Genomic DNA, 24,156 nt, shown 5'->3' on the forward strand with positions numbered 1-24,156 from the left:
ACTAGAGGCCCGTAGCACCTCCTCCAATTGCGACAACCAAAGATGTCTCCAGACATTGACAAATGTCCCTTGGGCAGCAAATCCCGTTGACTGATGGACCATAAACAGGCTTGGTCAACTATCACAGACCATTCTAGCTGTTAGACTGCCATCTTGTTGGCTTGGGAGTGTCATGGGGACGGGGGTGAGACAGGCATGGTGGATAGAGGATTTGGCTGGGATGGGTTAAGACTGGGCTTCAGACTCTAACAGACCTTAGGTTCTTCTTAGTTGTGTGCATTTGGGCAAGTTACAGAGGCTCAGTTTCCATGTATGTAAAATGGGGATAAAAATACTTATCATATTAAGTGATTGTGGACATTAAATTGGGAAAATAAAGTGCTAAAACACAAATGATGTTATCATTAACAGCATCGGTCTGGGTTCAAATGGAGAACTACTCTGTACCCTGACGGTGAAACACAGAAGCTGCCACAGCGAGTCACTTCCTATGGCAGCTGCCCGACCAGGACAGATCAGCTCTCCAAAGCTGTTCCAAGATGGCGAAGTGGTTCTGAAGCTGGTCTGGTAGCAGGGGCTTCCACTGTGGCATCTGCCCAGCGGGAGGACCGCCCCTCTTCCTCACCAGGCACTGCCCTGGAAGCCCAGCGGGAAAGCCCAGCTGCCTCGTACCTTGGGAGGGAATGGTGTCCTCCGAGCAGCATGGGGTGGTCGTCTGGGTGCTGTAGCCACTGGAGCACTGCAGCGAGTCCCGGCTGCTCCTCTGGGTGTCCAGCTGGAGGCCCCGCGACAGGGCCAGGGCCAGTTCCTCACAAGCCTCCATCTCCTCACCAGGCTGCAGGTTGGAGGAAAGAGACACACACAAGCCACCAGGGCCGTGAACCCTCCTGTCTGATGTCCCCAGGGCCTCTCTGAGTGGGAACCAGGATACTACTCCTAGTTTACTCCTGTGACCACCACCTGTCCATGGACCCAAGGGTTCTGAACTTGTTTAGGTCCTACCCAGGCTCTAGAAAGTTCTATAAGTCTGATTCCCGTACAGGGCTTTTCCCTGGGAGGCTTCTAAAAACTGGAGAGCAGGGAGTGGGGAGAAGGGGCTTAGGTCCCTCCAGCTGCGAGGCTGACTCACTCCCGGCTGCTGGTCAGCATATGACCACCGGCCAGGTCTAGAGGGGCCCAACCAGCTATAGAGAACATGAGTGTTACCCTGGTGGCAGCTGACACGGTCATGCTCCGTGGTCTCTGAGCCTCCTCGGCAGCTGCAGATGCGCCACCCACGGCAGTGGGTCCTCCGCTGGGGTCTGGCTCCCGCTTCTCTTTGCGGCGCTGTAGGGTGTTCACCAGAGGCTGATCATAAGGCCCTGGCTTGGCCCAGTCCTAAGCAGAACAGTGTGGTCAGGTCCCAGGGCCTCTGCTTCCATGTGGAGGGCTGCGGACCTTCCAGACAGCTGCCCACAGAAGGCATCTGGTCCCCTTGGGGGAAGCTCAGGATGGGACAGGTCAGCAGGCCCCTTCTATTCCCTCACCGGGCTCTAAAGGAAGTGGAAAACCCTTTGGGGAGCCCCTGATTACCTCCCGTTTCCTCATATCTGCCCAAAGATGAAAAACCCTCAACAACCAGGCCAGTGGCCTGCGGGAGGCTCTCCGTTAACAGCTGACCAACTGTCTAAGGCGTCTGAGGGCACCAGCAGTGGAGACCATGTCTCCAGGGGCCCAGGCCCTCCCTGCCCCTGTCTGAAGGAACCCTTTCCCCCAAATGACTGCACTTGAGGGGAGTGGCCACCAGGGGGCACTACAGGAACTGCAGCCCCTCCTGAGGCTGAACCTCCACTTCCAAGGGACACTTCAGGACAGGTCCTCACGTAGAAAGGGAAGGTGCCCCGGGTCGCCTGGAAGGTTTCTGAGGAGCCTGAGGGGTCCACACCACTGAGGAATGAAGCTAAGACCTGCTCAAAATGCTGGCCACTAGGGGCCTACTATTCAAATTAGGGACCTCCTCTCAAAATAAAGTAGAATATCCTCTGGGCATCAACTGGAATTTTGTTTTCATATTAAAGCACACGTGTGTTAATATAAAACAATGGAGACTAAAAACCACATCTATGTGTACTTTTAAGATAAAACATGATAAGCCAAAACACATTTTGGGTCCTGGTGCTATTACCGTGACCCAATAAGGGCCTCGGGGGAAAGTTTGGGGAACATGGCCGTGGAGGACTGTCCCTCCCAGCTCCTGATAACAGTGACACTCTCGGGTGGCCCCAGGAAGGCACAACTGGGGCTGTAAACTTGGAACTGATGTCCCCACAAGGTCATATCTGTGTCTGTTACCCAACGGGGTTAACTAATGTTTAGCAACGGGGGCCTCTCCAATCTCAGCTCCTGGTGGAAACGTCTATCTTCCAAGCTGCCTGCTGGTTTTTGGCTCTCCCGGTGGGAATTTTCTCAGGGAGAGGCATTATGGGGAAGAAGGCAGAGTGTGAAAGGAAGGGGGGGGATAACCAGGGTGAGGATGGGGGGACAGGAGGTGAGCACAGAGGAGGTGAGAGAGGAGAGGAGGGGAGAGAGAGGGGGGAGGAGGGAGGAGAGACACAAACCTTCCAGCTAGGGATCTGAGATGACGGGAACATGCCGGGCCCAATGGTGTAATAATGAGCGTAGTCTGGAAGGTGGACAGAGGTGACCCGAGGGAGCAGGCGGGAGGCAGGCAGGCAATGAGGGAAAAGGCTTGCCCCCACGGGCCCCACATGGGACTCACTTGATAAACTATAGTGAGAAAACCCGTTAGACAACTGGAAACAAAACAAAAAAGGGGAGGGAAAGGAAAAAAAAAATTAATATAACAGGACGAGCGAGCGTGGAGATACAAGATGGCATTGACATTCAATGGAGGGCGACCTGGACATTTATGAATAAACATCGGGGCTCTGCTGCTCGTGGATGACCCAGGGCGCGGGAGGGAAGGGCCCGGTGCAAAGAAGGCACATTGTTTACTCGACACCAAGCAAGTATTCAATGAAGAAATACTTCGTCTGTATCTGGGAATCGGGTGGAAATTGATCGGCGAACTTTATCTGCGGCATTCTCAATGGTTTTTGAGATCTCACAAAACATCCTTTCATGGTGCTCATCTCATTTTGCAAATTTAAAAATTCCAAAGTGTCTTTAACAGAATCTGTTGGTTCTAGGTTTCCGAAATCATCACACTGTTCAGAAGCAGATTCGAAATTGGGGCGAGTGGGGACAGTTTGCAAACTAAAAGGGGAGAAAGCACACAGCCCCTGGTGCAGTGAAACGTCACGTCCAATGGTATGGTGACAAGGAGGTCATGGTAGATGGGGGGTAGATGGGGTGCTTGGGAGGGGGAGAGGGAAGGGTGAGCACACAACGCTGCTCTGGGAAGGAGCCTTCACACCTCCGAGTTCCCCATAGCCCTGCCTCTCCCTCGGCATAATCTCACGGTCCCTGCTCGGGAGAGACACCCTCGCAAGAAAAAGGCCTCGGCCTCGTGCCCCTGTCCCCAAGCTCTTGGTGTGGATTTTGAGTTTCCAGGTTCCTGCGCCTGTGACGTGAGCAGCAGGCAGGGCAGGGGCGGGGAGAAGTGGGGCCTGGTGGCTGGGACCCGGGTTGGTCACCTTCTCTGTGGAGGCCCAGGCGCCCATGGTGGAGCCTGAGCTGACTGAGGTGGGCGAGCTGCACTCGCTTACTGACTGGCAGGTTTCGGAGGCTTCCGAGGAGGCCGAGCTGGACGAGTTCTGTAGCAGGGCAGGGACCACACGAGGGGACCGACAGAATCCAGACCGCACACCACCAAAAAGTAACCGTAAATTAAAAAACAAAAAGACGGGGGTGGGGAAGAGCACGCACAGAGACAGACGTATACACAGGAGAGGGAAGGATGAGAGAAGCAGAGCATTAGGGTTATTTTTCCCCAAAGCTGCACCCACAGAGGCTGTCAAGCCCTTGAAAAGAAGCGTGAGACCCAGCAAGGTCCAGACCACCAGACTGTAAGCCCCCAGGGCCCCAATTTGTGTGTGTCTAGTCCTTCACTGGCACGTGGCAGGTGCTCGAAATCACTGGATGGATGAGTGACAACGACCATCTCTTCCATGTAAACTGGGTCCCTTTGAGGGGTGCATTGGGCTCACCCAGGTATTTGCTTTAGGTTTTTTTCAGTGTTAGCTGCCATCTCTGGCTCATGCCATCTGTTTAAATAAGCCCAGCCCCACTGGGGTCTGCTATTGTTTCCCCAGGAGTGTTCCTGCATTCACTGTCTAGGAAGCAGGACTCATGTTTCTGTCTACCCCTTCCACCTGTCAAAAACAGGCTGCTGCAAAGGGACAGAGCACTAGCTTTCCCATCCTGCAAGGGCAGGGGACCCCAAAGACACCCTGCACAGTGCAGGGGCACTGTGGAGTCAAAGCAAGCCCAGGCAACACGGTGGACGCCCCACCGCTCCCCGAGCTCCTCGTCTGGTTAGCAGTCCAGGAGTGGATTCTGAAGGTTTAGACATAAGTGACATTTCTGCTACTTGTCAAAGAATCATGGGCTTAATCTCTCTAAACCTCAGTTTTCACCTTTAGAATGGGGATCAACAGATGGAGCTAAAATGAGATTTTATACGGATGTGTCTATGTACATCAGGGGTGGGGAACCTTTTTTCTGCCAAGGGCCATTTGGATGTTTATAACATAATTCGCGGGCCATATAAAATTATCAACTTAAAAATTACCTATGACGCCCGGCCGGCGTGGCTCAGCGGTTGAGCATCAACCTATGATCCAGGAGATCACGTTTCGATTCCTGGTCAGGGCACATGCCCAGGTTGCAGGCTCGATCCCCATCAGGGGGGGTGCAGGGGGCAGCCGATCAATGATTCTCTCTCTCATCATTGATGTTTCTATCTCTCTCTCCCTTCCTCTCTCTGAAATCAATAAAAAAATATTTTTTAAAAAACTAGCTATGAAAAAGGCTCCTAGATTTATTGACTTTCAAGTCCTGCCTTCAGTTGCTTTGGCAGGGCCAGACCAAAGGATTTCATGGGCCGTATACGGCCCACGGGCCAGACATTCCCCACTCCTGATGTATATAGTGCTTAACTGAGTGTAAAGAAGGTCGGTTATCACTATAATGTACCAGGACTGTTTATTTTTGTTCCTCTAATTCAAATCTGTTCAATTTGAAAAAAGGGCAGTGAACCACCCAGGACTGTAGGTTCATGTTCCCTTTGACTTTCGCTCATTTTTTCTAAAGAAACTCTTGATTTGATAGCGAGTCAGTGGCCCTAGGACCAGACCCTCAGCACAAACATGGGCCCACCCCTGGGCACACTTGGGTGAAGGCACAACTTGACAAGAGCAGCATAGAGGAAAATGGGAGAAATCTGAAAATGATCTGTCACTCGGCATCTACTTCTGCCGTGTGACTGGGGAGAAGCGAAGGGCCCTAACCCCGCAGGTGTGTGTTCCTTCCTCCCACTCCATATAAAGCAGTATTACTGCCGTGGGAAATTGACGTGATTTGTGCAATTTCCTCAATTTTCCCCTCTACCCTATAATTATAAGTAGCGGTAGTGCCTTTTTAAAAATATAGATTTTTCTATTGAATTCTGCAGCATCCTCAGCTTACTGAAACTGTCCTAGAGTTGCTAGCCAAGCATATCTTGGGCACGGGTTCTGAGAGTTAAGTGAGTCCCAACACACCACTTTCTGCTTCCCCGAGCGCTGCTGGAGGTGGAAACTGTCAGCCTGAGCCACACACAATCTCGGACAGGGAGGCTGGAGCACACGCCCGCCCCCCCCCCCCCTTTTAGAAAGGGGTGTCAGTGCACAAGACTAGGTTAATTTGTCAGTTGATTAAAAACACAGAATTATGCCGCACATCTGGATAGCATTTGAGGAACTGCAAAATCCTTCTTTCCTTCCAATCATTCACACTCTGCTTGGGAGACACACAGGTGTGGTTTAGTGCTGCACATGGCGGGGATGGCTGGGGACAGGTGGGGGACGCCTTAGAGACCAAGCCAAAGCACCCCTGCTGGGACAAGCACCCTAGTTCTTGGTCCAGAGCATTTCTGTTTGAAACTGAGTCCTCCCAGGAAGACAGACAGGCCAAGTCTCCTGGGACAGAGGAAAACTGCCGAAGGGAATGGGGAGCTGAGAGGTGTGGTTCACGTCAGACCCGTCAGGCAGGTAACCTCCTGACCCAGGCTCCCACAACACCTCAGAGGCTTCCTCTGTATGAAATGCTCCCCCAAGCACTCTCCCAGGGGTGCCCTATCGCCGGGGTGGAGCAGAGAGGACTCTGGACCAGGCTGTAGAAAGCCTTGGACCAGGTCACAAAACCATGCATCTCAGGCGGGTGACTTACATCTCCGAACCTCCATTTCCACAAAACAGCACTAAGACACTCTATGCGGTTGCTGGGAGGACTACACAGGACACACGTGCAGGAGGCACAGTGCCTGGCACACCGGAGATGATGTGACTGTCGGGCACACTGGATACTCAGGTAAACAAGACGAGCGTGTGACTTTCTGAATCCACAGGATCTTGGATGAAAGGCTGCGTATGGTTCAGCCTCAAAATGGACAGGACATGCTCGAAGCCACTGCCTGGCAGATGGCGCTGTGGGCACCCTGGACATTTTTTGGTTCCTGGTCTCTAGGTTGTGCTGCTTACTAAGTGTGAGACCAAACACTGGCACCAGGGGAGCAGGAACAGAAAGCGGAGCAAGCGAGGAGTGTTCCGATCCCTGCCCAGCTCCTGCCTTCTGCTCCGGCTGGACCCACTGGGCTGGGCGGGGTCAGCCCCACGTAACCCGCTGTGGAGAAGAGATGCAACACCTCCCCTTCTCCCCAGGCAAAGTGCCAACAGAACTGGCAGCATGAGCTGTGATAAGTCAGCCTCATTCTCAACATAAACTGATGAGAGGAACCCGATAGTGACAAAGAGGCTCTGAGGCACCGCCCCATGACGGAATCTCAGAGAGAACCAGGGATGGGGAAGGGGTGGCCCCACTGTGCAGATGCCCATCAACTACAGCATCATGCCAAGCCAGGCACTTACAGGGATGCCAGAGAGTAGGCAAACCTCTGACTCTGTCTATTCACGTGTGAGAACTTCCCAAATCAATGTGGTGACTCAGCCGTCACCACCATGAACACAGGCTGCAAGCTCACCTTCTAGTCTCTCTCCCTTTGGGGGAACAACACAGCTAAAGATGAGAAATTAAACCAGTTTTCTTGTGTGAGAAGACAGAGGTCTGTCTGTCCAAGCCAAGGTCCTTCTTTGGTTCCAGCCAGCGGTGGTGGTCTGGGCACCAGGCACGACAGCTACTCCTGGAGCCAGGGGCACCCTTACCTGGTTGGGGGCCTCTGGCGGCATGGGGGACGGCGACTTGGACTGGAAGGCGTCCTGGGATATGAATCCTGAGTCGTGGGAGGACACGCTGGACAGGCGCACGGGAGCCTGCTGGGCCAGGTTGGAGCTGCGGCAGCGGTAGTGGGAGCTGGGCGAGTGCGAGTGCGAGCCGCTGGAGCGCGAGTCGCTGCTGTTCACGCTGTTCAGGCTGCTGCGGGGCAGAGGGCGGGGTGAGCGGCGGGGGGCCGGAGAACGGGGCAGAGCAGGGGACAGCACGATGTAATCGGCTCTCTGCCTCGGAGAAGCAGCACAAGCAGTAAGACGTGTTTCCAAAATGCCAAATCATTAAGCTAGTGAACAAAAGTGCTGTTTCCACTGTGAGCCAAGGGGAAAAAGCCAGCTGCCAGGACTCAGTTCTCTGACGGACGCCTGTGATTCTACAAAGTCAGGTCCTGCCCAACTCTGCCATGTCATCGACCACCAAAGCTAGGGGACGGGCCTGGGGTCTGTGGCATGAAAAGAGACGAGGCTGATCGTCTCTGCCGTCCGCCAGCCGGAACCATGGCCCTGGAGTGTGACCTGGATGGAATGTGCAAGTGTCACCCTTGGTCGGACCATCTGGGTCCAGGAGACCGAGGTCATCCAGCCAACCGTTGCTTTGGCGGTACAGGCGCCAACGGGCACCTCAAGGTGATTTCATCCTAGGTGAGCCTGGTCCAAGGCCACCGAAAAGAACATCAGCAGATCAACTCTGTGTTTGTGTCAGCACTTTATTAAGAAAGCTGATGCTTTAATGAATGGCTCTACTCTGATAATAGGTGTTTCTCTGTTAAAGTATCTGTGGGCCTGGTGTTAACAGTCCCCCTGGCAAGAAGCAGGCAACTTTCAGCGCCTAGAGGCAATCCATGCTAAGCTCTTTGCTACTGAGACTAAACAGTGAACAGGGTGCCGAAAAGTCACACACCACCAGGTGTTCCATCTACATTCCATTTCCAGCCATAAGAAATGGCTCTACAGTCTGTATAATAACTCAGATTATGAAAACCAGAAAACTAAACAAGTAAGCAGAGCTGACATATAAAGGGCAGCTATAGAAGCATCTGAGGGGATGAAATAAACAGCCGGGCCTGGGATTGGAAAGTTTGTGCTTTCTGCTCCCAACCCTGGAAGAGATTCCTGTCAAACCCTGCAGACTCTGGCGGCTAAGACAGCAGTTAAGGACCGCGTGACTGCTACGCTGCGATTACTTGGTGCACAAGTTCTGACAGATGCACTGGCGAGCGCTGGGAGAAGTCACTGCTGCGGGAACAGTGATTGTGAGTCTTGCTTTCCTCCCCAGTCGGGCAGACGAGGACCTGCGGGACTGACCATGAAGCCGGGCAACGCCCTCCAGCCAGCTCACCACCGATGTCCCTGCGTCATGATTTTCTATTGAAACTAACACCGTAAGGAAGGAAAGATACTTGTGCAGCTTTGCTTTATACATATGAGATAAAGTTTTCTCGGTTACCAAAAACAAACAAAAGCAGTAGATCCGTTATACACACACACACACAAAAGACGACATGAAGCCAACCAGCATTTTCAGGCTGCGCCATGTCAGGATGGAAGACCTAAAGTTTGAACTTCCTGCTTGGTGTCTACTGTACAAGCTCAGTTATGAAGCGAAACACACACAGTGTGTCCAGAGACACAACCACACACAGGTTCGGCAGATGGCTCCTGCTCTTTCCTCTCAGTGCTAACTCACAGGAAATGGAACTCATTCGGCTTTGAAACATCAAAAAAGATCGGCGGGTGGGGTGTACCGAGGGAGAAGTGGTGTGTGATCAAGTTTCCATCCTTCAAGAAGAGAACAGACTTTGTGATCAGCAAGCCAAGAATGGTTTTCTAACAGAAAACTGCTAGAAAACACTTTTGCAGAAGGCAAAAGATACCCCACTATTCCAGCTGGTTCTGTGTGGCAGTAACAATACTTAGTCGAGAGCGGTGGTGGTGGTGGGTAATGGTTAACAGAGCAAGAATTCCATTTGCTTTATGAAACCCTGAGATAAGAACTGGAGGAACTGAGGCACAAGCCACTATTACTGCCTCCACTTGCTGACAATGGTGAGCTCAGTCTGTACCGGAGTAAGACAGTCAAATGCGATTTCATACAGTGGGAAAATCTCAACACGCAGCTGAAATCGAGGAAGCTCCATTCACTCATCTATGGGGCCAACGGGGTTTTCCTTCTGATCCAAAACTAATTCAGAGACTAGAGAGTGAGACCAAAATCATAGGGAGTTCCTTCAGCCGAGCACATCACCATTCCTGCTGGAAGCGAGGCCTGCGAAAGGGGAGGCTGTTCTGCTGCTCACGTTACTGTAAAGAACTGTCCGCAGAGCAGGGGCAGGGCCAGCTCCACTTACCTGCAGACACTGGACTTGCGGGACATGGTGGTGCTGGGGGACGAGGGTGGCGTCTGGTACGACCAACTGTAATCAGAACCTTTCAAGTCCAAAATCACCTACGGGGACAGAGCCAGGTGGGTGAGTGAGGTGCTGAGAAGGGAAACTTTATCCGTCACATCTTAAAACCCATAACATCAAAATGCTGCCATCATCCAGGCGTGGGGATTACAGAGAAATGTTGTTACGGTTGTTTTTTAAATTAAAGAACCACACTACTAATCCAATAAGGTCATAATCCTTTTCTGAGATAAGCAAAAATAGAATTAATTGGGAGGGGGTTGAAATATCAGTTAAAAAAAGGGAAGGAGAGAGAGACACAGTGACAGATAAACAGTTTACACTCATCCCTGGATCTGGCAGGACTTCCGTGGCACCACAAACACAGTGACGGCTTCACGACTCGCCACCCTTGCATTGCAGTCATCAGAGCTTTAGTGGCCACTTGTGCCCTATTTGCCCAGGATCTGATATTGTAAAACCTGACAAACTCGAGAGCAACCCAATTCCTTCACATTTACTTCTACATCCGTCTCCCTCACTTGACAAAGAGCTGCTTGGGTGTAGGGGCCGCCTCTGCTCACACAGGCGGCGCTCCGCAGGCACGGACTTAGCGAGAACGCCCGCCCGCTGCGGCCTCGTAAGGGCAACTTCACAGCACGGACACAAGCTTTCCGATGTGCCTCTGGGCTGGCTCTCCAGGGGGGAGATAAGAATTTTATACAAAGGGCAAAAGCCGCGATGTGGCTGATCAGCTGTTCCCCCAGATATGTCTCTTCTCACTTGATACAGTATTAATGTCACATGAGCCAAATAATCAGCACAAGAAATGTCACCTTTCTCACAGGAGAGACCTTCGTGCGTTACTTAATTAGGACACTTCAAAGGATGGCCAGGACGCTCCCGCCACGCTCCTGTGACAGGGCTTCTAGAGGGCAGGTGAACACAGGGGTTAAGAGCAGAAGCTCTGGAAACCGCTGCTTGGTTCGAGTCTCAGTTCTACCACTAACCAGCTAGGTGAACCTGGTTAAGTGACCTTACCCAGTGCCTCGAAGTCCTGCCTATAAAATGGGGACATTAGTAAAGATGAGGCGAGGAAGCCTGTCACAGAGCACACAGCAGGCGCTCGGCAAGGGCTGGCGAGGATGGTCACTGCACCCCCGTGTGAAACACGCACGCGGCTCTGAGCAGGAGGATGGCTCAGGGACCCTCAGGACCTTGAAGCTCATCTCTTTGGTTCACTCTCCCGAGTGCTTAACCAACATTCCTACCTGCTCACTCGAGGAGGGCAGCTTGTGGGGGTCCATGGTCAGGCTTTTCAGGTCTTCCGATATGGTCTGAAGGTGAGTTATCTCCCCCAGCATCGAGATTTCTTCTTCCTGAATGACAGGGATTCACAGCACGTCATCATTGCGAGTGGCTCCCTTCATTGTCTTGGTCCAACCGCTTTTATTAAGGTCACTGTCTGACCCTTTCTTTTGACTCTTCAGAAAAGCCCCCTGAGACTGGGACATCTTTGCTGAAGGCACTACCAGCCCTTTCTTTGGGGAAATGGAAAGGAAAAGGAAATCTGCCATAATTGGGGTGGCCTGTGTGCCCCAGATAGTGGCGATCCAAGGCCAAGGCAAGCTCATGGGCCAGCTAGGAAGGTCTGCCTGTGTCTTCTCACAGGTCCCACAGCCCAGCCCCTCCATAAGTTGGGGGGGGGGGGGGGCTCCTCTGAAGTCACTCAACGACGACACAATTAGCAGGTATTTTGGTCTAGATCTTAGAGAGCTTTGTGACACGTGTATTCAACAGAGGTTAAATGCCCTCTTTGTTTTTATTACAACCTTAATAAATGGTGAGTGATGCAGGAACGCGGGACTACGGCAGAAACAGTTATTCACTTTACCGAGTGCCAAGCTGGGGCTGTGGCCTAGGCAGGAATGACCATGGGAAAGCTCTAGCTCAGGGGAACAGGTCCTATTCAGGCACTTTGCTGGGGCTCAGGGAGGCAAGCTGGTGTCTTCTTATTGGCTTTAAGAACACCTCCAGCTGAAGTTCTCAATTATGGTTTGCAAAGGATTTATTTAAAAAATAAACCTACTTTGCCCTGGCTGGTGTGGCCCCGTGGGTTGGGTGTTATCCCATGCAACCAAAGGTTGCCAGTTCGATTCCCAGTCGGGGCATGTGCCTGGGTTGCAGGCTCGATCCCCAGTGGGGGGTGTACAGGAGGCAGCCAATTGATGTTTCTCTGTCAAATCATTGTTTTTCTCTCATTCTCCCTCTCCCTACCTCTCTCTCTAAAATCAATAAAGTCATACTGAAAAAAAGAAAAAAAAAACCACCTACGTGATTCATTAAGGCTCTTCCCATATTACTCTCATGGTTATTCCTTGGTATTCAGCGTGGCTAGTGGGACACAAAATCCTCTGGGGAGCTTGTTTACAACACAGGTGACTGGGTCCCCACCCCCAGAGTTTGGGACTCAGGTCTGGGTTGGACCCCAGAATGTGTATTTCTAACCAGTTCCCAGGTGATGCTGCTGGCCTGGGGACACACTTTGAGAACCACTCAGCTAGGCTTTCTTGACTTGGGGAGAAATGTAAGCGGAACAACGGGTGCTAGGAACTGAACAAGCAGTGGGCCATGCGGCAAGCAACAGCTTACAGAGAAGTACTGGTCTCTAGACATGATCAATAAATGAAAACTCCTATCATGATTCCTGATGCACAGCAGATTCCCAATGACTCAAGAAAGGTGGATAAATAAAGAAGGAGAGAGAGTCTCCTCTCAACTGGCACTGTAGGCCTTCTGGAACTTTCCACTGACTTACGATCACTGGCCGCAGCATAGAAACAAAGGTGCAGAACCGGCCGCGTTCTTCAATCAAAGCCTTCCGGACTGCCTGCTTTTCTGTCTCTTCCAACAGGAGATATTTATCGTTGACATCTTGGAGAGCACTGTCCAACTGAGGCTGAATGTCACCTCTCCCTGCAAACAAAACAAAGCCCCAGCATGGCTATTGAAACACCAGCTCCCAGGACAATGGCCCTTCTTCCACTGGGTGCTAGAATGGAAACCACAATTTTCTGAAACTTAAAAAAAGTTATTTAGTTGTAGCTTTTAAGGTGGTTTTTCTACGACTAGCCATTTCCAACTGCCAATGCTCCATGAGCCTGGCTTATTCTTACAAGGAAGATTTTTGGGGTGACAACTCCTGACCTGCCCTCTTGCCTTGGGCAACCCCACAGAGCCTCTGCCAACCAAACCCAGGGACATGGTTTCCTCTGACAACATTCTGAAGAGGCTTGAGGGTGAACAAGGTGAGGGCCTGTGGATGTTCCCAAAAAGGGGCACGAGCTGGCTTTGCTGGGCCAACCTCAATCAAAGAGCCTCTGTTTGCACAGAAGTTTCTGTCCCGGAAGGCAGGGTGGCCAGTATCAGCTCTCCTGGCTCTGGGGGCCCCTGGGACTCCCTGGTAGTTAGCTGAACTCCCAGTGGAGAGTCCTGAATGCACTTCCCATAAAACAAGCCCCATAATAGAAACACCTACAGTCAGGTCTCAGCTGGGGAAAAGTTGAAGGTGGTGTCAATGCTGATCTGGGCCCATGTCCAGCCAGGTCCACAGACCCACACAGAAGCAACCATTTCTAGAGTTTAAAACAGGATGCTAACCTTTTAAATAATTCTAGAACTTGGTCAGCAAACTGTCTTTATAAATAAAGTTTTATCAGAACATGGCCACGCCCCATCATTTACATACTGACTGGGCCCACTCTTGCAATAACTGCAGGGTAGCATCTCTGTAACGACTTTACAATCGGGCCCTTTAGGGACAAAGTCTGCTGCTCTAGAAGATAAACATGGGCAAAAGGGCCTTGCATCGAGGGAGTGGCTACTGTAAACCTGATGGGTAGGTGGGAACGAGGGTGACCACCTGGGGGACCAGCATGTGACCTTCCACACTGGGCTCCCCATGCAGGGGCTCTGCCCACCATCCAAACCAGAGGAAGAATTTCTAAACCTCTCCAAGGCAGGCTCGTGGACTTTCCCAGCCCCCAGTACAATACCATGTGTGTGTATACAACAAGTGCTCAACAAATGCTTAATTGTTTTAAATACAGATTAGAGATAGAGGTGGTCTTAGGGGTTATACAAGCCCACCTGCTGGTGTTTCTGGGGAGGTTGAGGCCAAGAGAAGGCGAGGGACTTGTCCAGAGTCATTCAGGGAAAAGGTAGAGAGAACAGAGCCCGCACAGCCTGATCCCTCTGTCACTGACTCGAGCCCATGAACAAAAGCCCCTGGCCTCCTAGGAAGGCTCCTGACCCATCATCATGTACCCTTCTTAAGAATGACACAGAGAACTTTAAATGCATCATTTGGTTTGAAAAGAAAGGAGTCAGGGAAAATTGCCTTCAATGTAGGAATATATTCTGTATTTTCGCTCATAGCAGATGGGAAGGCTTCATTTGGAGCAAGGGGTCAGGCTTCGAGAACATCCCAGCCAAAGAGGTCACTGGAGTTCATTAAGGAAGTCACTTCTAAGGCAGCAATGAAGCTCTGAGTCAGCACATAAAGGGAGAGTCCTATGCAGTCAGAGGTCACCCCTGGACATGCCTCAGGTGTCCATAAGGCACAGCAAATGCTCTGTGTGTAGAACTCTCACTCGTCAAGTGAGCACACACATGGAAGGTACAACCACCTGCAGCTCTGCATCCATGGAGGGACCGTATCCAACAATTACATCACGTAAGAATTTGCTGCTTGGGAACTTCCCGCTTATTCTCAAGGTGACCCCCCACTCCCTCATTTAGTCACTGTCTACCCCCCAGGATGAGCTGTGACTTCCTCCATGGCCTCCACCATTGCTTCGATTTCTCCCACCAGGGTGCAGGGGGAGCCATGCCCACATACTAACTGGCCACCAGGCCGTAGGTTTCACGAGGTTTTACCGGCCAGGAGGCCTACACAAGCATTCTCCCCTCTCTCCCGGGGCTTTGCTGGGGGAGCCGGCACTCACTCTTGAGCACGCAAGCTCCAGGAGGGAAGCCAGGGTCACCACTACGAGAGCTGTGGGTTTCCTCTTCCTCGATTTCACATGCTGGCTTGGGCACCTGAAGCCACATACAGCGAATGTGTACATGACACAGGCCTCTGGCAGTGAGGCTCTGGGATGCTGCCAACGTTCCCTGCCCTTCTGCAGCCTGCAGAGCAGCGTGGCTGATCTTGGGCCTTCTAGAAGCCTTTCAGCCTCTCCCATGACATTCTAACCTCAATACGGGGAGGGCTGCAGACCAAGTCAGGATGCTCTTAACTTCAGTGGAGGAGGGTGGAAGGGAGTTGAGGGAGACAGTAGATTAAAACACATGATGCTTGCCCTGGCCAGTGTGGCTCAGTTAGTTGGGAGTCATCCATGCACAGAAGGGTTGCTGGTTCAATTCCCATTCAGGGCACATGCTCAGGTTATGGGCTGGATCCCCAGTAGGGGGCGTGCAGGAGGCGGCCGACCCATGTTTCCCTCATTGATGTTTCGCTCTCTCTCTCCCCCCCTTCCTCTCTCTCTGAAAAGTAATGCAAAAAATATCTTTCGTGAGGATTAAAAAAACAAACGAACAAAAATCCCCTCCATAATGCATGACCAAACCAGCTTGGATAAACTTTGATCTCAGCAACAATCTCTCTTATTATCAGCCTATAACTAAGAAATTGGAAGAATGTGTATCTTTACTTCCTTTCACGAGTTATAAGGCACATGCCTATCTGAAATTAATAACACTGACTTTAAAAAATATACTTACTTCGAAAAGCAAAGTGACCAGAAGTAAGTGTTATCTAATCTCGTAAACATAAATTTAAATGATTCCATAATTATAGCACACTTATTTTAAATATGGATTGTGTTATAATTAAAGGACTTTCAAATTGTGGTATTCTAAAATAAGTATCATCTGTAAAGACTGCTATAATTATAGTCACAGTGAGTACATTTCTCCTCAGGATATATCATAACCTAAAAACACAATGTTTATTTCTTAAATTCACTAACACAACATATTATTTATAAAAAAACAACTGTGGAGGAGATGATTCCACGTCCCAGTTGGACGCACTGGCCTTAAGGTAGAGCAGTCTTTTCAGGCCCACAGTCAGAGGTGTACTGTGCAGAAGCCTGTCTGCTGCCCTCCTTCCAGCAGCATCATTAAGACAGCCAGCTGTCCCTGACACCTCCGCACACGTCCTGGCCACTCCAACTCCCACATGGACTCACGCTGTCCTCTCGTTTTGCCTCTGCTATCGCCACCCCCACTGGGCTGTCCTGGTTTCTCACCTGGACAGCTGCAAGGGCCCCTAATATGTCACCCTGGTTGCATTTCAATCAGCAGCCCCAAATTACTTTCAAAATGCAAATATTATCACTTCTTGTCAATAGCTCCTGTTTCTTTCAAGAAAAGTCCAGAGTCCTTCACAGGGCCTGTCCTGCAGGGCACGCATGGGTCAGCAGGTCCTCTCACAGCCTCAGGCCTGTTAGGCCCCTGCCCCCCCACCCTCCAGCCCACCTTCACAGATGCTCTCCCTCCCCCCACCTGCCTAGCCTGCTCACCCTGCAGGTCTCCACCCTCAGGCAAGCCCTCCTCAAACTCTCAAGATCGGGATCCTGTTCTGCGAGTTCAGAAGTTCCTTATACACATCCTTCACGACACTCCGCAGGACAAATTTCATCTCTACGTCTCTAGTTCTCTGAGTGTGTCAGTCTCCTCTGCTGATCGGAAGCCCCACGAATGCTCCTGCTCAGCCGTCTTCCCACCCCGCACACCTGCCTGGACGCAGGCCCGCAGGCCCCTGCGAGCGATGACAGGAGGACTTCATCTGCATTTGCTCACTGGCTCAGTCGTTGTGGCCTTAAATGGCCTAACACCATAAAACTAGCGAATTCCAGGACAGCCAGGCAGCCAAAAGAAGGGAGGGTGCCTTAAATGGGTTTTCCAGATAAAATTCCTGAGCAAAGGATTGTTTGTGACCTTTTCTGCACAATCTAAGTCATCTCAGTCTTGAGAATTTCTCCCCTCTGCCAGTTTCCAGGTCTCGGTTGTTGTCACACTGGAGAACTCTGATGCACAAAAGCCAGGAGCCCTCTGCTCCCTGAGGGGAAACTGCATGATGTTCTTTTTACAAAAAATGTTCCTGGGGTATTAATGGGCACCATGCCATGAGCCAAAGTAGCTCCCTTAAAGAAAAGACAATTTGATGGGGTTTCTCCATTTAATAAGAAGGGAGAGTTTACAAAAGCTTCTGGAATGAAATGAAGATCCCATATCTTCCCAACATTTACACTTTATTTTTTAAAATCTTTACTTAAATGTTCAAGGCAGGAGTTAATACTCGCCTTGGACAGAGGCGGAAACTGAGACTGAGGGAGGCAAAGTGGCCTGCACAGGGGGGGCCCCAACCCTCGGTCTTTCTGGTTCAGAAGCCCCGCTTCATGCTCACAGCAAACAGAAGCCCTAGGAACGAGCTGTCAGGAGCTAAACGGTCTGCACCCGCCCACAGCCCGATTAAAAGGCCAGTCGGCGAGATCAGCACGCTGAGGAGCCTCCCACCCGGGCCTGCGGCTGGGCCACGCCGGACGCCACGCTCAGGCTGAGGGCTTCCCAGCGGAGAACGGCCGGCCACACCGGGCCAGGAGCGCCGTCAGAGAAACATCCAGAGGCGTTTCTTTTCCTGAGACAGACGTCTGAGGAAGCTGTTAGAATCCCACAAAATGACTCCCATCTGCTCCTGACACAAATACTGTATTTCACTCTAACATGCCCACTTTTTCACATTTTTGCACCTCACAAATCAAGCTACGTCTGTCCTACAATCAATGGTGTGTCATCGTAGTTTAATCAGCAGGGGTTTCTTTCTTTGTGGTTTAGAAAATAATGGTGCATCTTACGAGTGATGGCCTCCTCGAGTCGGTGAAATATGGGGTATAAACAGAGAAACGGGCGTGCAAGGTGAGGCCAGGGATTCGAATTTGGAATGAAAACTTCCTGTTTCCAACCCAAAGGCGGCTCTCGTTACACCTCTATACATCTCCTAATTCCCGCAACAGTTCTTGACTGTCCCCAAAGTGGAAACAGCGAAAGGTCAAAAGATAGACTGGAGGCCTTTTGACTTAAAAATGTTCAAACTCAACTTCTGTTATTCTTTCAACACGTTGTGCCTCAGTTTCCACTCATCTGTGAGCTGTGAAAAATACTCAGTCCCTAGCTCAGATGGTTGTTGAGACCAAATGACCTCATTCACATGAAGCATTTGGCACAATGCCCAGCACGTGGTGGGCACTGGGTAAGCATCAGACACTGTCGGCGGCCACACAGCGTCCCTGAAGCTGTCCTTCTAACACTGGGCACCTCAGCAGGGGCACAGTGAGTTTTTTAAAAAAAATAAGCATTCAGTTTGAGGTCCTCTTTGATGCACAGAAATCTGAAAGATCCCATGACCCTCCCACTAAAGGTAGGGGTTTCATCATCAAGATTCGCTGGTCCTGAGCAATCAGTGTCCTTTGATGCAAAGACTAACACAGGACAGTCAGGGAACCGGAAACCATCTCACGCCAACCTGTCTCTCTGAGAATCTTCACGTCATCAAGATGATTCCTCCCATGTGGTTAAAGAAACACACTACCGTCCTCCACCCGGTGGCCAGATCCAGAAGCCTGCAGCCCCTTCAGCCCCTCCTTTCCCTTACTTTCCTCCTACACAGCTCTTGAACCCATTCACCTCTCCATCCCTGTGCCCTGGCCACTGTCACCTCTTGCCTGAACAAAAGCCACTTGCTAACGAAGATTCCAGTCAGGCTACTATCTAATCCAAATAGACACTGTCATGGTGGAATTTTCTAGAAGCCAAGAAGTCTTCAAGGACTTTCCACACAGTCCTGAAAGTCAAGTCTTAAATGACTGGGTCCCCACTCACCTCTGCCTAGTCCCGAACCTGGGGCAAGATAAAAGGGTCATTTATACCCATGTCAGGTCTCGAACTACAGCACAATCTCTCAGCTTCCCTCGGCAACGGGGCGGGGGACGGAGAGCAGGGGGCGATGGCTTAAAAGGCAGGCGGTGACTTTCTGGGGTGCTGCAAATGCTCTGAAATTATATGGCAGTACCGGCCCCGCAATACTGTGAATGCACTGAAAGCTGCTGGCATGGACACTTCAAAACGGCGAAGGCCACGTTACATGAATTATATCCCAATAAGCATAGAAAGTGCGGTCTCACCCTCCTTCCAAAGGTCCACTAAACACTGTCCCAGCTGTTTCACCAGCACAACATGAGGATCGTCATTTTTAAAGTTGGGGAAGAATAGCCCAACGCACCGTGAGGGGACGTCGATGCAGAGCTGTGTCCCCGCCTGTCAGGGGAGACCTGTGTGGCTCTGGTTCATTGTCAGGGACAGAATCCAACCCAAACACCCCTCTGGAACTGCTCAGTGTGAACGCTCAGATACGCAGGCACACGCGGGCAGGTCAACCACTGGGACACTTCAGGGACAGGCCCCTCCGAGACAGACGGACAGCCACAAGACGCCCAAAGCACTCGAAGGTTTAGTAGCAAAATCACCCACAGCATGAGGTTCAACATTCAGGCAAGAGTCGTGTCGATCACTGAATCTGAGGATCAGGTATTTTGAAGGGAACAATTTCACAGACTCGGCTGAAATAAGAAATACTTTGGTTTTAAATTTTTAAAATGAATTCTTGGTTTTGAACAGAACTCTCTGGTTTTGGGGGGACAAAGTTAAAGATACTTTGCCAGCTTCATACAACCAAATCTGATTAGGATTATTTTGGGGGACTTATTGATTGTGGCCCTACAGGTTTTGTTTCTGATATAAACAGACACACATATATGCTCTTAGATATATATGTATGTATAAATATATTTATTCCTGGGGAAAGAAGGGTTTAAATCACTCTGTATTTCTTCTTTCCATGAGTCTAAAACTGGATTACGATGATGCAAAGGCTCTTAGAATGTCGTGCTAACCCGTTAAAGAGCGAAACATCGAAGGAAGAAAGTGATCGAAACACACACACACACATAATTTTCTTAAAGTTGTGGAAAAATTAAGTAGGCACCATTGATTGTTCTGAGCTGGTAGGAGATCGTGGGCCACTAGCATAGGTCTGGACAACCACGGAAAGCCCACACCATGACCAGCCACCAGAGATTTGGATGGTAGACTTACCGAGAGCTTCCACTGGCGGGGGTGCACGGTGAGAAAGTGCAGGATACACAATTGACACAAAAAGGAAAATAATAAAGTCAAACTGGTATTCGAGCAGCGGTCTTACCTTTCTTTCACGTGTTCAACAGTCCACGCAGCCACCAAATTTTACATCAGGATGACTCAACCCACATCTCCCAAGAGCTAATATCCACGGTCCCCTCCCTGACTCGCTAATGCTCTTTCCTTCTCATCTAAACAGAACTCTTCCCAGTTAGTAATCATCACCCCATGACAATACAGCAACGGTTCTAAAAAGACAGATGAAGACTGTGTTCCCAAGAGAAGTCAATTAAGGTGCTTTACCAAGAAACCCTTTTGAATGTCATTTATTGTAACTAGGAAAAATCTAGGATACAAAGTTTGAGCTGGGGTAGAAATGAAAAAAATAATTAAAGAATTTAAAATTTTAGTATAAAAGCAAGTAATATGCTAGTCTGGAACTCTGTGAGTCTGTTTATTAGATTTAAATATTACCTTTGCAGCCTCTGGTGAAACATGATAGATTCGACTATTTAAATGTCAGGCGCAAGGGTGAATGTAATAAAATGTTCCAGGTCTCTCAAAGAAAGTCCCTGATAAACTTTTAGTCATTATAGACTGAAACAGAGGCTTTACCGTAATTCATTTTTAAAATTGAAATTAATAATATGGGAGTTAAATGAGAAATAAGGCTGTGACTTTGTACGGTAAGGTGGCAAAAGCAGGGAAACAACATAAAATGTTTCCCACATCTAATCCTTATTTCCAGATGGGCTGTGGCCAAGTCCAGGACCCTAAGGCCATCAGCTGACACCAAGCAGCAGGGAGAGGGCTCAGGAGATGCCGTTCGGAGACTGGGGCTATTGGATCAGCTCCTCCTCACTTCCCACCTGCCTGCGGCCTGTCCAGTCCCCTCACCTGCCAACCAGCTGGCTCTGTCCTGTGCCCTTGACCCTGGGCACTAGCCTGGAACTTCTCAGAGGGAGAGGACAGTCTCTCCGGCCCCCAACTTCCTACCTAGTGCTTACTCCTAGTAGGTGTTCAATAGCCTGCCTTCCACAAAAACAGGTACATTCACCCATTCTGGAGATTATGGCAAGCTGCTTTAAAATGATTTTCAGATAAAGTCTAACCAAAACCAAAAAAAATTAGGAGTATTTTTTATAGTAATATTTGAGTACCTATACATTAAAAATGACCACTCTCTATATGATAGAAAAAAAAGTCAAAGAGTGTGAGCAAAGGTTAGGTATCTGCAGGGTGAGAATTAAGGTAAACTAGTCACACACACAAAACAGATCCCAGATGTGTCTGCCTGTGTCAAGGGCAGTGCTCAAACCATGCTTAAAGGCATAAGGGCATGTACGATTTTGAAAAGGAGAATCAGAAGAATGTTTAGATCAAAGATTATAGCTTTTGAAAAAGGCCTGATTGATTATCTCCTGAAACACAGTAAGGGGAACGTTTGGCTGTATAAATCAGATTCATTCCATCAGGATAAAAGAAACCTATCCAAGCATTTGTCCATCCTAATACATGTTGTAAATCTCAGAGGAAATACTAACACTTTATAAACCAAGAGTCCAGGTAGCTGCCACCTGAGGGAGATGTAACAGAGAGGCTTAGGGAAACTTCAGCTAACCAGACCCAAGTTAACTGGCAGCCTCATATAACCAGATCTCTTCTGCCCTGTAACTTACAGCATTTCTAGCCCATTTTCAGGCCATACAGAGCACTCCATCCCAAACATTCACTCAGAATGATGACTCTTGTCCCTTCTAGAAGGCTCTATGCACCCCAGAAATACACAAATATGAACAGTTGGTAAAAAAAAAAAAAAAAAAAAGCAATGATATATTTTAGAAGAAAAAAAAAGATTTCGTTTATAAAGTAAAGACATAAAAAACTGTTTTCTGGAGTAACTAGAAAATCATCCAGAACATTCCAAGCTACTGGTCTGACTTGGCTTATAGACATACGTACACAATCACGCCACCTAGTCTGGGAAGGGTATGGCGCCTGAGACCTCCAGACATGTGGCTGGGATGGAAAAGACAGATGCTGTGGGTCCTAGCTTCCCTCCTCTCAACCTTCAGGCCCAAGTACCCCGAGAAACCTCACGGCTAAGTGCCAGTTATTCCCAAGTCTCAGGACCAGAGCACCCTTCATGCCCCACAGGCCAGCACCCTATGCGCCCTGGATCTTTCCATCAGCACCTTGATGGGAAGCTCGCGGCCCTCCCCTCCCGCGGCGGCCTGAGCCAGTGCTGGGCAAGCCTAGCTGCAGGAGCTTCCTTCACGCTGCACCGCGGTCAACTCTCAGGCCTCCCCTGTGGGTCCACCTTCCACAACTGGGCAACACCAGCGACTTTAAGTGACAGACAGGACTGTTTCAGCCTCCATGTAGAAGTCAGATCAAAGGATTATCACTGCAGCCAAGAACTTAAGGCCTCTGAAAAGAGAAGTCTGGAAGAGCAAGGGGAAAACAGCTGCTTTTTCTTACCTCATCCTTTCCACCAAACTCCCAAACCTTTTCCAAGCCATAAACGTCTTCCCTGGACACTCCCTCTAAGCCCATAATCTCTCCCATCTCAAAGCTGCCACGCTGTCGATTAGGTGGAGATCAGCTCCACATTTTTACCAGCCTGCACTTCCCCGGGACCTCAGGTTCGATGGACTATGTGGCAGCATCGTTTACAAACATTCGCCTCCAGACTTGCTACAATGCTACTTACTAGCCACAAACCCTTGTCACCCACTCGCTCCCAGGTGCCCTAGCTGGACAGAAGATAATTTTGAGAAGCACCAAGATCAGGAAAACACATCCAAAAGAAACAACTGGGGCCGATAGTAACCGAAAACCTGACCAAGGTGAAAATTCTGCCTTTCACTTGAAATGGTCTTACAGTTTTTATAAGAAGTAGGAGGACATTTTTTTAGAAATGCCAAAACTTTGTCCTGTCTTCAATTCTCTTCCACCAAACCATTTTCTTTTAATTCAAAAATAAATAAATAAATAAATGCTTGTTGAGGGAAGAGGAAATTTGGTTTTGGGGATTTTGACCTCAAAAGATTGTCCCAAATAAATGCCAAACTTCGCCCATAGAGCAGCCTAATGGAAAAGTCCATCTAATCAGTTGTGATGCAGCAAATTAAAAAACTTGGTGTCAAGAAGTATAGTCTGGAAGGAGTGTCACCTTCTCAAGATCAAGAGAGAGTGCCTGCATTTTAGGTCTTGGTAAAATGTTACGGACGCCTGCAAAGTGGATGTAGCCAGATCTCGCTCCTCAACCTCCCGGCTGGTGCCGGGGAGCAAAGCTGGGTCACGGCCCAATAGGGGCTGGCGTGCGGACGCTGAGCAGGGAGGGCACCCCGACCATCTGTGTTCCCTTACGGAGCCCCCACCCTCACGACCATGTGAAAATCTCCCTATTAGCAACGACTCCCGGCTCCCATGGCAGCCATTTCAACACTCTCACAAGACTTAATAAAGGGTTTCGGAGATTACAGGCTGTGCGAGATGGAGGAGGAACTGACATAATTTCTGTAATAATTACAATAGAACATTTGCATAAAGGCTTTTGTGCACGATTCCAAGGCTTCCGAGAAATTTATAGGTTCCATTATAACATGCAATAAATGTGGCAACTGTCAAATTTTGGAGACAAAGGTGGGGGGAAGGAACGAGTCAAGTACAACTCTGCAAGGACCTCAAATGAAGAGACGCTCTGCCCTGAGAACAGGAACTCAGGCGGCGTCTCCCGCTCCCGGCTGCTCTGCGGCCTCACGCAAGGGAGTCAGAATCCAACACTGCCTCCAAGGCGAGCCAGGCAAATGCGCTCCCCCCAAAGTAACACTACTACCTGTAGAATTCGTAGTTACCTTTTTTTGCTTTCTTCTGCAGTTTCAGTGTATCTGAGGACTTCTTTTTTATCTCTTGACGAGCCTTTTTATATTCTAAGAGAAAGCAGAATAGTGAATCATTTTACCACTTTGCTCAACAGAAAATATTTTTGGAACAGCTGCTGCTTTCATCACTGAAAGCATAAACTGTGACATATAATAAACAGCTTTATCGGACTATCACAGGATGAAAGCCTCATGATG

General features: G+C 49.7%; 1 protein-coding gene across 8 annotated transcripts in view; it reads right to left on the reverse strand.

Annotated features, from left to right (window-relative positions):
- Positions 1-24,156, reverse strand: part of MTSS1 (MTSS I-BAR domain containing 1) — a 136,205-nt gene that overhangs the window by 3,519 nt on the left and 108,530 nt on the right. For 2 of the 8 annotated variants that reach the window (XM_087825483.1, XM_087825482.1), the window contains exons 6-14: positions 23,932-24,006; positions 12,630-12,787; positions 11,083-11,190; positions 9,773-9,870; positions 7,362-7,572; positions 3,636-3,755; positions 2,598-2,792; positions 1,207-1,377; positions 673-835 (exon numbers count right to left, since the gene is read on the reverse strand). In XM_087825483.1, coding sequence (XP_087681609.1) covers positions 673-835; positions 1,207-1,377; positions 2,598-2,792; positions 3,636-3,755; positions 7,362-7,572; positions 9,773-9,870; positions 11,083-11,190; positions 12,630-12,787; positions 23,932-24,006 — 1,299 coding nt within the window. The remainder of the gene's footprint in view (positions 1-672; positions 836-1,206; positions 1,378-2,597; positions 2,793-3,635; positions 3,756-7,361; positions 7,573-9,772; positions 9,871-11,082; positions 11,191-12,629; positions 12,788-23,931; positions 24,007-24,156) is intronic. The other 6 variants (XM_087825481.1, XM_016216018.2, XM_087825478.1 and 3 more) reach the window with 3 other exon arrangements.

The sequence above is a fragment of the Miniopterus natalensis genome, chromosome 16 (genome assembly GCF_054644295.1).
Source record: "Miniopterus natalensis isolate mMinNat1 chromosome 16, mMinNat1.hap1, whole genome shotgun sequence".
Lineage (NCBI taxonomy): Eukaryota > Metazoa > Chordata > Mammalia > Chiroptera > Miniopteridae > Miniopterus > Miniopterus natalensis.